Source organism: Sceloporus undulatus, chromosome 4, assembly GCF_019175285.1.
Source record: "Sceloporus undulatus isolate JIND9_A2432 ecotype Alabama chromosome 4, SceUnd_v1.1, whole genome shotgun sequence".
Classification (NCBI taxonomy): Eukaryota; Metazoa; Chordata; class Lepidosauria; order Squamata; family Phrynosomatidae; genus Sceloporus; species Sceloporus undulatus.
The window spans coordinates 241,062,167-241,074,630 of record NC_056525.1 but is presented as its reverse complement, the minus strand read 5'-3'; the positions used below and the strand labels follow the sequence as shown (position 1 = coordinate 241,074,630).

General features: G+C 39.0%; 1 protein-coding gene across 5 annotated transcripts in view; it reads right to left on the bottom strand.

Moving 5' to 3' along the window:
* Positions 1-12,464, bottom strand: part of KHDRBS3 (KH RNA binding domain containing, signal transduction associated 3) — a 141,999-nt gene that overhangs the window by 21,499 nt on the left and 108,036 nt on the right. For all 5 annotated transcript variants that reach the window (XM_042462424.1, XM_042462423.1, XM_042462420.1 and 2 more), the window contains one exon: positions 661-719. In XM_042462424.1, the coding sequence (XP_042318358.1) occupies positions 661-719 (59 nt within the window). The remainder of the gene's footprint in view (positions 1-660; positions 720-12,464) is intronic.

Sequence of the window (12,464 nt, the reverse complement as noted above, 5' to 3'; positions counted from 1 at the left end):
TTATTATTATTATTATTATTATTATTATTATTATTATTATTATTATTATTATTATTATTAATGTAAGTGCAACTCTGATGGATTAGTATCCAGTGCAGAGTTCTGTTTCCCCATTACAGCAAGACCATGAGCAAGATACAATGCATGAATGCTCCTTTACTTGTATTCTCCACTGACTGTGAATCAGAGGCATATTACCTCAGTTTGTAGAGGCAATATATAGTCATTGTGAGCAGAAGTACAGTACCTCTATTCTCCATAAATTTGCATAATACTCTTTTTCAAGGACATCTACTCCATTGGCAATCACACTGGCACTATGGCGATGAATATCAAAGGTTAACTACTGTGTGTAGAAGCCTTTCCTTTTCTCTATCCTGGGTTTCACAACATGCAGCTTCACTGAATGACCATGAGTTCTATGTGAGAGCATGAAAAACTTCCCAAGCCACTTTCTCCAAACCATAAATAATTTAATTGACAGTTTCATTAGCAATTACATCAGACACCATTACCAAATGGTAAGTGAGCAGATTTTTGCCATTACTCAAGTGTATATGAGAGCAGATTTTTAGATTAAGGCAGCAGACATGAAAGCTTGAAAACCACCCCACCTTTCACACAAAAAGAAACCTTTTCTAGAGCATTAAAGTTACTTACTGTAAGAATCGTATGTCTCGTCACTCAGGCCATGGGCGTAGTCGTAGTAATCGGCCCCGCTGTTTGGAAAGAATAAAAAGAATCCAGTTATAAAGAAAGATTATACCTCCAAGGAGGGGATGATTCAGAACCGCTTGAAAAAAAATAGTAGCCATTGTAACTGTACCCTGCCTGTCCACTCAAAACAGTGCTGAGCTACTACTGGAGCGATCCATAAAGTACTTAAGCTGTGTTTTGTTGTGCAATGAAATTTAATTATGTCTTCTTGAAACAACTTACGTATCTTCAGTTGTCTCTCCACATTTGTGGCCTTGACTTCTGAGAATTTGATTATTCACAGATTTCATTAATATGCTATCTCTAGCGCTTCCAGTATATATCAAATATCCAATGTAGGGCTTACAGTGCCCTGCCACTAGATTGAAAAAAAAAAATCCAGCCAAAAATATTTCCGTTAAAACATTAAAAAGCAACGAAAAACAATTAAATGAGCTATCATGTTATGACCAAGTACCGAATCACAAAACAGCTTAACAATAATTTTCAAATGCAATAAAGGAAGGTGAAGACACGCTCATTGAAAGACTCTTTCACAGTGGCCAAAAGCCTTCGTAAATATAAAGGTCCCTTCCTGCCAGCAGTAGAACAGAGGAGGCCAGCCAAGACTCCAATGGAAGGGAATTTCGTAGTCAAGATGCAGCCATCGAGAGAATCCACTTTCTCAGTCCTTACCAAATGGGACTGAGAAAAAGCCTTCCCCCAAAGATCTCAAAACTCACACAGGCTCATATGGAGATTCAATTGTGTATCATGTCACAACTCCCATGTTTTAAAACCTGAAATCTGTTTTGTTTTGGGCAGTTGTAACCTGGAATCTTAAATGTGTAGACTACCATAGTTTTTTCCCATGAAAACAGGGAACAATGTCAGCAAATACACCTTCAACAGAGCAAGTTCAAACCTTGGCATCTCCAGTGATAAGTGAGTGTGAAGCACCAAGCTGTGGAAGAATTTATTCTAGAGAGTGATTTCCAACTTGAATAGGCAAATTGAGGTTAAAGGGATCAATGATCTGGCTCAGTATAAGACAACTTGGTATTGGATCATAAAATGTATGCCATTTTAAATTAGTCTTATGAACAGAAACTTGTATGATGTACTGTAAGTAAGCCCTGATGAAAAGCAGGTCTTGAGATCTGATCCCCACATCTCTGCCATACTAACTGAAACAGAGACTTCTCAAACAGGTACTTGAATCCCTCCTAAAACTCACATTCCTACCATCAAACTCCAACATTACCCTACAATTCAATGTAGGTTCTACATTGAATACATAATTTAATGTAGGTACATAAGAAAAAGCATGGTAGCATTTCCACTTGGTGGTGTGCTTGCTATTATAGAATGCCAAACTCTCTACCCAGACAATAATTTCCACACATTACTTAATCTTGCCAAAGGCCTATACGCTGCACTGGATCTTATTTTTAAGGCAAATGTTCAATTTGTTCAGGGTACAGGCAAGGCACTTTGGTACTTTTTAGTCAGGCTGCACATGAAACAGGGACAAGACTGATAATGGAGGACAAGCTGGCTTTGGGAGACCTTGGGAGACTATTAGTACTTTTTTCAATGAGCAACCCCAAGTTGTATACAGTCTCAAAATAAAATGTTCTACATGATCAGAAACACTAGGTCATAAATCCCAGCAGAATCACAAGTAGGGCATCATTTCTGGCCAGCTTAAGTTCTCCAAAAGTGTATGCATATGCACACACACACACACTTCTGACATTTCTTCAGAGAATGTTAAACTGACATTTGCCATCATTTCATACAGTATCTGATTACTTATTGTAGACTCATCAAGTCTAGATGCCTCGAACAGCTGAGCCCCTCATTCCCCTACCTGTCAATCCTGTCAGATTTACTTCGGCTGGGCTGCATTTTATAAACCTAAGTGCCTGTTAAACTAAAAATGACTTGCCTTTCATGGCATGTAAACAGCAAAACCAATAATCCTTGGGAGGGAGGGAAAATCACTTATTTACATTGAAGGTATATGAAGGGGAAAAATCCACCCTCCTTAAATGTTATTAGCTGACAGAGCCTTCAGCAGCAATAATCACATCAAACAAGTTGTAAGAGGAGGTGATAGAAGCTGCTTGCCAGGATGGAGACTGTATTTCTGCAGATCCTTGTCTGCTCAAGCAATGGGGTAATTGAATAGTCCTCTTGCAAGTCTTCTTAGCCTGGAAGGACTGCGTATTGAATATGAAACTTTCACAGAAAATAACCATCAAAACAGGAAACAGTGTATCTAGTGATGGCTGTGTGGATCAAAAGGGGCAACCTAGCTGGCCCTTCAGGTGACTGGGCCATCATTTCATCTTCCTGGGCTGGCAGGATGTAGGGCCAAGAAATAGAAAATGATCTATAGTGGTGCCCAAACCTCCAATTATTCCCCTGGTTTGGGGAAAGTTGTGTTTTTAAGATAGCACCCACCATGGTAGAAAATGTTTTGCTTTACACTATTCTGATTGCCCTAGCAATTTTAGGTGCTTTATAAATAAATAAATAAATAAATAAATAATATATTATTTGTTATTATTCTAGTCCAGTATGTATATGTGTGTGTGCATGCATGTGTGTATAAAAACAGCTTTCTGCCAGAAGGGAAAGCCATTTTTTGTTCATGTTCAGGAATGCTCTTACTAAAATGCCAAATCCTATTTTCTAGAACAGCTTTAGTGGAGTTTATCAGATAAGGGGAATTGGAAGTATAATCCAATGGCAATCTGAATGCAATCATGGGGTTTAACGTTATTGAGTGATAACCCACTACACACAAATTCGGGCAATGGAAAGTCAGTCCGAACACAATCATGTGGTTTCACATTGTGTGATAGACTGCCACACGCAAATTTGGGCAATGGCATGCTATTTTCGGGCAATGGGGAGTCAGTTTGAATGCAATGCGTATTTACGTAATTGCGCGAAATTAGTGACTTTAAATGAATGCGTTCTGGCACCATTTTCTTTTCATTCAAATTTAAGAGAAATTCCTCCCGTTTGATAAACTCCAGTGTCTTGCAGATATCCTTTAAAGGTCAGAATAAAGCTGCTGCCACACTACAAAATTTATGCTGTTTGACACTGCCCTGGCTCCAGCCTATGGGATTGTGTGATATCTAGCTTGTAGAATCAGAACTCTCTGACTGAGGTGGCTAAATAGCTCACAAAACAACAAATCCAAGAATTCCATAACACTGACCCATGGCAGTTAATGCAGTATCAAGCTGCATTAATTCTACAGTGTAAACATAGCCTAAATTCCAGAGTGGATTCATTGTTCATCTAACACTGGATTCACCAGCTACAAAAGGTTTGCAGACAGCACTCAAGTAATATAAAACTGCAAATCTAGAGAGCCGGACAAGGTGCAGCAAAGTACACAGGGAAGGACACACAACTGGACACTGGAATGGTGTCTGCAGCCCAGAGCCTGGAAATCCATGATTTCAAAGTCCAAGGATCTTCCAGCCAGAATGGTCACTTGTCATGCTGACTGCAGGATTCTGCAAGTTGCTGTCCAAACCGTAACTGTCCCAATTGCTGTTGTAAACAGCAACCAACCAGCCAGCTCCTCTTATGAGACAATTAGCTTCTTTTTGACAGAAGGAACACAGGGTGGAAGCCCCTTTGAAGCTGCTTTCTTTGGTAAACAAAATGTGCTCTTGCTATAATACAAAGCATTGCAATTTAGGAGGGGCAGCCAGGAGGAACACTCCAAGGTGAGTGCTTTGCTTCAACAATAAAACCTGGCATCTTCCTGCAAGCAGAGGAGGGCAGGTGAAAAAAGTGAGAAGGGCCAAAGGAGAAACATCAAGAAGAGGGGAGAAAAAAGAAGAGGCAAGAAGGACCAGGAAACACAGGGGCTTACAGGGACCCAGGGCTAGTGCCCTCCTTGACCTTTTGCAGGTTTGCAGCTACCTTCTCCTCTCAAGGGAGGAAGAAAACTGGAGTGCCGGGGAAAGGTTCAATCCCCCAGGAAAAGAATGAAGGTAGGATGTTTTCGAGCAATAGCAAGAACCTTTTCTAATTCCAGAAAAGCACTGCTTTATACTAACCTCTGCACAACAGGGGCACAAAGCTTTTCAGTGCAAAGAAAGGAACCAGGTTACCTTTTGGGCATTTCATGATTCCCTCTGAAGTGTTCCCAAAAGCTGCAGTACACATCCTGGAACAGTCCTGGACTCAGTTTTTACAGAGTGCATGCACTACACTTTGCAAGCCACACAGCAGACAGAAAATTCTCCACTGGGCTAACTAGCATTGCTAGAGTGAAACCTAGAAATGGCTCATGTACCTTTAATCACTGTGTAGATTCATCAGGATGAATGACAACAATGAAACAAGCAGGACTTTTTGTACCTGCCTTGAATCCCATTGGGGGAGAAAAGTGGGATAAAGTGGGAAAGTATGAATGGTTCCAATGATGAAGAGCCTAGATGGGAAACATTTATTGAATATTGTTAGAAGTGTTGGGGAAACATGGTAAAGGTTGAAAATTTGTAAACAAGGGAAAATATGTATGCTATAAGACTGGATATTTTGCTTTTTATTCTTTTCTTCTTCTCTTTTTTCTGTATTTATCGGATTCAACAAACAGAGAGATATAGAAATTGATGACAAATATAAGCTTATATTATTATTCTTTAAAATGGTAACTGGAAGACTATTACACATTCTTTGGAAGGTCACAAGAGAATAAAAGAATGTGAGATAAGGAATAATAAAAACAGGAGGAAAATTTAAGAAAGGCTGTTAATATTTGCAAGTTATACAAGGAAATGTAAAAAACAAGGGGATGGATTGGGGAGGGGAGGGATGGAAGTGGGTAAAGTACAGTAATAATAATAATAATAATAATAATAATAATAATAATAAATAGTGTGTGTGTGTGTGTATTAGACAAGGATATCCCAGTTTCTTTTTATATTGTGGGATGTTTTTAATTTTGTTAAGAATATTTATTTGAAAAATTAAAAAAGTGGGAAATTAAAAAAAACACCTCTATATACCCAAGAAATCATACAATGTAGAATATATCAAATAAGGACCATGTGATCTGGGAGAACCGTGTTTTATTATAATCTAGTAATCTGGTCAGGAGAAAACTGGCATTCATTTTAAAAAAAACACCTGCTAATCTAGGTGCTCTGGGAGAGTCTTGACACTGCCTTAACTACTGTATTACAGTGAAGATAGTTCCTTGGTCAAGTGTTTGAGCCATTCAGCTATTAGAGATGTAGTAGCTTCCTAACCTTTGAAAAGACCTCCATGTCATGCTTGACATAGATCATTTGCGTAGGACAACTGGGCCGCTCGAGGTAAAAACTTTAGTACTCCGGCTGAACAAAACCGCAGGTTCATAGCATCCAGCCAAATAGAAAGAGAACTACCTAATCACATTAAATCAATAGCTATGGAGATACAAACTAGACAAAATACTGGACAAGCTTGGCTGCCCAATGGAATTCTGTGCAACTCAAAAGCTTGCATTTCCCAATTCATCCCAAGGGCCTTTTCACACATTATACAGCAATAAATTTGGGAAAGTCACAACCAATCCTGGCTCCCTAATGAGTTTGTTTGTGTATGATAAATATATTTGTAAAGACAACCCTGTCTTACTTGTTCATACTTTACTTTTTCTAATACGTAGTTTGAACTATCGTACTCATGAATCTTAAATGAAAAAAAAAAAAAAAGATCTGTAAACCAATCCAGGCTTTTCAGATTTAAAGACACTTTTCTGTACCCTACCTTTTGGGATTAACATGGCAACTGATATCTAATCAAGAGCATGGAGACTGACCCACTTCTTTTTCTATACCAGAAATTCAATCAAGCCATCATTCCCTATAGGAAGTGGAGGCAATATATTGTTGCCTCAAGGCTGGTTTTGCACCCACCATGACAGGTTTTGCTGCTATTAGTGTCATTTGCTAGACTACTCAACACACTAAACTGGCACTGAAAATTGACAGTATTCTTTCTACTGCCAAGAAAACTGCAATGCTAAAAACTGGTGGTGGTACAAAAAACAAGAAGTCCTTTTGGTCTCCCCTTCTGGAAAGGAAGGAGAAAGCTGTGTCCAGTAGACTCTTGAATTAGAAAGCCACTGCAGGAACCTCCAATTTTTCTGTCACATCCATAGTAGTGGCAACTAATTTTTGACAGCTGAATGAGAAACATGTCAGCAACCAGTGAAATGGGTTTTCTGGGTAAAGAATTGGAAAACATTTCTAGTACTCTAAATAATGTTTATCTGATTTAGTACATTGGTTTAAATGTTATATTCAAACACCAAAAACTTCATTGAAACAGCTATAATAATGTAAAAAGAATAGACTATATTTCTCTTACATTTAACAAAAAAAACCCTGACTCTATGTGAAGGATTTTTTAGGACACATGCTTAAAGAGAGCTTTACCAAATATATCCCTTTTGCTGGGGTATAACTATAGTACTATCAGCTTCACTTCTTCACACTTCACAATTTATCCGTTCAAAGGTTGAAATGATTCAGTATGATTCAACAAATATGATTCAGTACCAACTGAAAATTCTATTTTACTATAGATGTGAATTTGTGAGTCCAGGCAACCTAGCACATTTTGTGTTGACTTGTACCTCTGGCTGATTGAGAAGAGATTTTGCAAAACCCAAACAAGTTTAGCACTGGCGAGTTACAGACCGCCCAAAACGGGCGGCCTGCCGCCACCACCAGTTGCTGCGTCCGGGAACCGTAGCGGCCAAAACGCGCGGTTCCCGGGCACAGCAAGAAAGAAGCACCGAAATGGCGCTTCTTTCAGCGACCCGGAAGTGGCGCTGCAAGGCACTAGTCACGCACGCACAGCATCACTTCCGCCGCACGACGTCCATATGCTATGCGTCCGCGATGTCAAAATGGCACCCCCGTGTAGACGGGCGCCGCCATTTTGTACGGACTCGGTCCGTATTAGGGTTGAGGGGCGTCCGGAAGGGATGCCCCTTCTCAACCCTAACACGCCCCTTCCTAACCCTAGCACGCCCCTTCGGCGCGTCTGTAATGCGCCACTGTGTTCATTTGTTAGTCTATTCCTGTGAGCACTAGGGATTGTCAATGCTTCTCTCCCTAGGAGTTTACATTCCTCATTTATTATATGTTAAGTGATTGATCGCAGCACAACAGTTCAGACAACCATCTGTATACATATGTGGGGGTGGAAATTTTTCTACATTTCATTGTCATTTGCCACAACACCCAACAAACTGAACTACAGTGCCCCCCATAGTGGATTGTGGCTTTCCAGCTGCTGGTATATTGTAGGGTTTCTCTTATGGGCCTCCATAAAATACCCATTCCAGATCTGCCTAGAATTACTGATTCTTCCTTACACTATGAACATTAAAACCTGAGTAAGATAACACCAACCAGGCATACATACACATACACAGAAGCTCACACACTTGGTTCATTCCTCTCTGAGAATAGCATTCTACATCCTTCTTCTTGATCCTGTTATGAAACACTGTTAGATCTACACGGGATAATCCTTTAGATTATCCATTCTAAATCTCTTTATATTAGCACAATGCCAAATATACTTAGGATATATCTAGTTCAAAGAAGTGGACTCAGATACACTGTCCAGCGTGTCAATCACACTTGGTGACAGAATGGCAGCAGTGAATTGACAAAACGAACAACACTTTCACAGACTGGGTTTATTTGCCTAATGTGCTGAATGCAGACTGTAGAGGTTCAAGGTATGTAACATTATTTCCACATTTCTTCCACACACAAAAAAGTGCTGATTTATGCAAAGAAAATTAAACCAAACTTTGCACTCTGGGTATATGAGATCCAATTCCCTGCTCTTTTCTGAATAATCAGTGAGGATTTTTTGGGGGGTGGGGAGGCAATATGAAAAGGAAATATACATAGAGACTACAAGCCAGCAGGATGGACAGTGACATGGAACGACAGGTATGCAGGTGCAAAATATTCTCTCCTCAAAAGCAGAATCTTACACAGACATCTCCCGCACATAATGGCTTCCCCATTTATTTCAATCCATGTGTGAGGAAAACAGGTTTCATCTATTGACAGGAAGCGAGAGAGTGTCTTGTATGAAATGCATTAAAACAGCACTTTTTGTATATGTGCACATTCAAAGTGTTTCATTGTATAGTGAATACAGTGATTTGCTTCAGAAGATTTTCTCCGTTTGTTGTCATGTGCCTTCAACCTGACTCTGTGTTAGAGACCCTGTACCAGGGCGTTCTTAGCAAGATTTCTTCAAGAGGTTTGCCATTGCCTTCCTCTAAGACTGTCCAGTAAGCTTCCAGAGCAGATTGAGGATTCAAGCCCTGGTCTGAGCCCTAGTTCAACTCATCATGCTGGCTCCTTAAGTTTTCTTAATTTATAAAGAAGAAAAGAAAATACAAGGAAGGTTAGTATTGTGTTGCACATAAATCCACTGGTAGTAGTGCTGGAGGTTAAAAGTAAGTAGAGTGACTTGCAAAAGGGACCTGGGATTTCAGTAATTTTTTTTACAATAATACCAAACTAATTTTTTTAGAGATAATTTTATTTGTTTGTTTTCTTTAGTCTATATCCCACTGTTCTGTCACCATGGGATCCATGGGAGAGAATGTCTGTGTGCATGTGTGTGCGCACCTTCAAGTCGTTTCTGACTTATGGCAAACCTATCATGGAGTTTTCTTGGCAAGATTTGTTCAGAGGACGTTTGCCTTTCCCTTCTCCTGAGGCTGAGAGAGTATTACTTGTCCAGAGTGTCACCAAGTGGGTTTCATGGCAGAGTGGGATTCGAACCCTGGTCTCCAGAGTCATAATCCAACACTAAAACCACTATGCCATGTTGGCTCTCAGAATGCCTAGAGTTTCCAAAATGTTCTTACTCAAAAGGGGCAGAACCTTGTATTTTATAAAAGAAAAGCTTCCGTTCTCAGATCACACTTTGCACAGTTCTGCATATGCAGATGAAAAGCCCTAATTAAAGCCTCCCCCTTCCTCCCCCCTTGAAAAGTCCTTTTGCGCAAAGTTCCTAAGCAAGCAGAACAACTTTGTGTGAAGAAAACATGTCTGACTTATAAGCAGCAGCCTTGGAGCATCAGAAGATTAGATCTCAAGCATTTCTTCCTTGCATTCCTAGCAAGGACAAATGAAAACTTGCAATGCGTCCCCTGAGCCTTCTGTGATCACAAAAGCAAAGCACTTGCTAGAAATCTGAAGCACTTTTTGTGACTAAAACAGAAAAAGCCTTCCAGATCCTGCTCTATCCACAGGGCAGCATCTGCCATGTGGAGCTGGGAAAGTCAAAATGCATATTTTACTTTTAATATAGCATTGCTTTATTGGGAACAGACATGTATGTTTTCAAAGGACAGAGAAGGCAGATGGTTCATTAACGCTGGCTCTTATCTCCATTACTTGTTTTTCTAGTAAAAGGCAACCAATAATTTATTGCCAAGCATAGATTTTAAATGCACCCGCACACTTACTCATAAAAATGTCAAAAAACATTATTGTGATCTTGTCAAAGATACAGCCTTATAAAGTTCTAAGTTCATATAACACTATCATCATAGTATTTCAGCACCATCATAAACTGGGGCACAGGATATTCCATTTACAAAGTGAAGGCTATTTAAACTTAAGTATACTTTTATTCTTAATACGGTATATACTCAGCTATAAATGGACCTCATGTATAAGTTGAGGTCAGGTTTTGGGGCCAAAATTATGGATTTTGCCATGACCCATGTAGGTCAAGGGTAAAACTTGGAGGCTCCTTCAGTGTGTGTATGTGTGCATATGGCAAGGGAGACTCCCACTGAGGCTTTCTGCTTCATCACTTCAGCTTTCATTTCAGCCAGATGTGGGAGATGGACAATAAGTCGACCTGAGATTTTGGAGTCAATTTTTGGACATAAATTTTTAGACTTATAGAAGAGGATATACGGTATTTACAGATCAACAACAATGATATAATAGCTTCTGAAGCCTTTTTACAAAGCTCAAGAATTTGAAAGGCTCATAAAAATCCAGAAAATTCAGCTGATGGATACTTGAACTTGGACTTGACACACAAGGGTTCAAGTCCCATTTCATCAAATCACAAACCCTTTGGGGGTCCTTAATCAAACCATCTTCTTTGCCATCAGTGGGACATTTTGATTAAAAATTATGTTAATGGCTCTTATGTGATGGGTTAAATTTAACTAATTATCCTTAAACAGTAGAAATAAAAAGTAGGTAATTAATATAGCACTGAGGACCATGTTAGAAAATTATGTTGAATTGGAACAGCACTGCTAATCTGCATAGATAAGTCATCCTATCAATATAAATTATATCACCAAGACAATAAATTTCTATTGATGCAGTACTTGTCATGGAACCATGATTTTTTCCTGGTGGTCTTCTGCCTTGAATCAAGGCAAAACGAGTGATGCATTCCTTGCACAGCCTTCTCACCAGAGAGCACAGAAAACTAGTGGAAGGAATCCTCCTAGTTTGCAGATGACTGAAGGAATTGAGTGGTGTCTCATACAGATTCTAAAGACATCTGGAACAGACCTTTCAATGCTTGCATCACAGTTCTCAGTGCGAAGCCAGATAAGAGATCCTCCTAATATTCACCAGATCCTCCTTGGATGGCAGAGGCAACCACAACTATGACAGCTATCAAGAGCAAAATCCACTCATCTGTGGTCTTTGAAATAAACACATACTCCATGTGAAAATATGGAGACTTTGTTACAGTACTTGCCAACTGTAAAGTGCCCCCCCCCCACACACACACATTTGGTATCCATGAAGCAAGATGACTGCAAGAGGTGCACTCTTTACCCAACTGCTAGTTGAGGTTAGTGATCTCTGTACCTCATGCAGCAAAATGTAATGCTAAATATCCTTCCTGTGGGCTGGTATAAATAATAAGAACATACAATGCTGGCATACAAAATATTTTATGAATGGAAAATGGTACACAGGCAATAAATATTTTTCTTTGCTACACTATCACCCCATGAGGGTGCAGCTTTTATACAGCAACCCAGATGGAAAATTCACATCAAATATACCCATGCAACATATCCAGGGGTAGCTCTGTTGACCATGTAGCAACTTACAATAACATTCAAAATCCACAAAACAGTGAGACCTTTCTTTATTGGACAACCAAAGCCATTTTTAAATTAATATTTTTAAATTTTACAATACAAATTATTACACTTTCTTCATACAAATATATGCTTTAACACTTTACTTATTTTTTTATACTAAATATCACCTCAGTGCACCCCTTCCCCGGAGCCATTCCCATCCATATACTCCAACCAAAATTTTAATTAATCTTGTGACAGTAATTTTCCATCTTATTTTCTTAATATTTTTTCAATAATTTTTCCATACTTCATCAAAATCACTTCTATTCCATAATCCTTTCTTCACATTCCATTTACATGTTAATTTATCATTAATTGCTATTTGCCAGACTTCTTTATGCCAATCCTCCAGTTCCACATTTGTTTTCAATTTCCAACTTCTTGCTATATTAATCTCGCTGCTGTAAGCAAATTTGTTACAAGATTTCTTCTTTTTTTCCATTCTACATCATTATACAGTGATAACAATACTATATTTGGTTTTCTATGTATTCTTATGTCCATAATATTTTGTATTTCTAATATTACTGTTTCCCATTTTTTAACATATTTACATTGC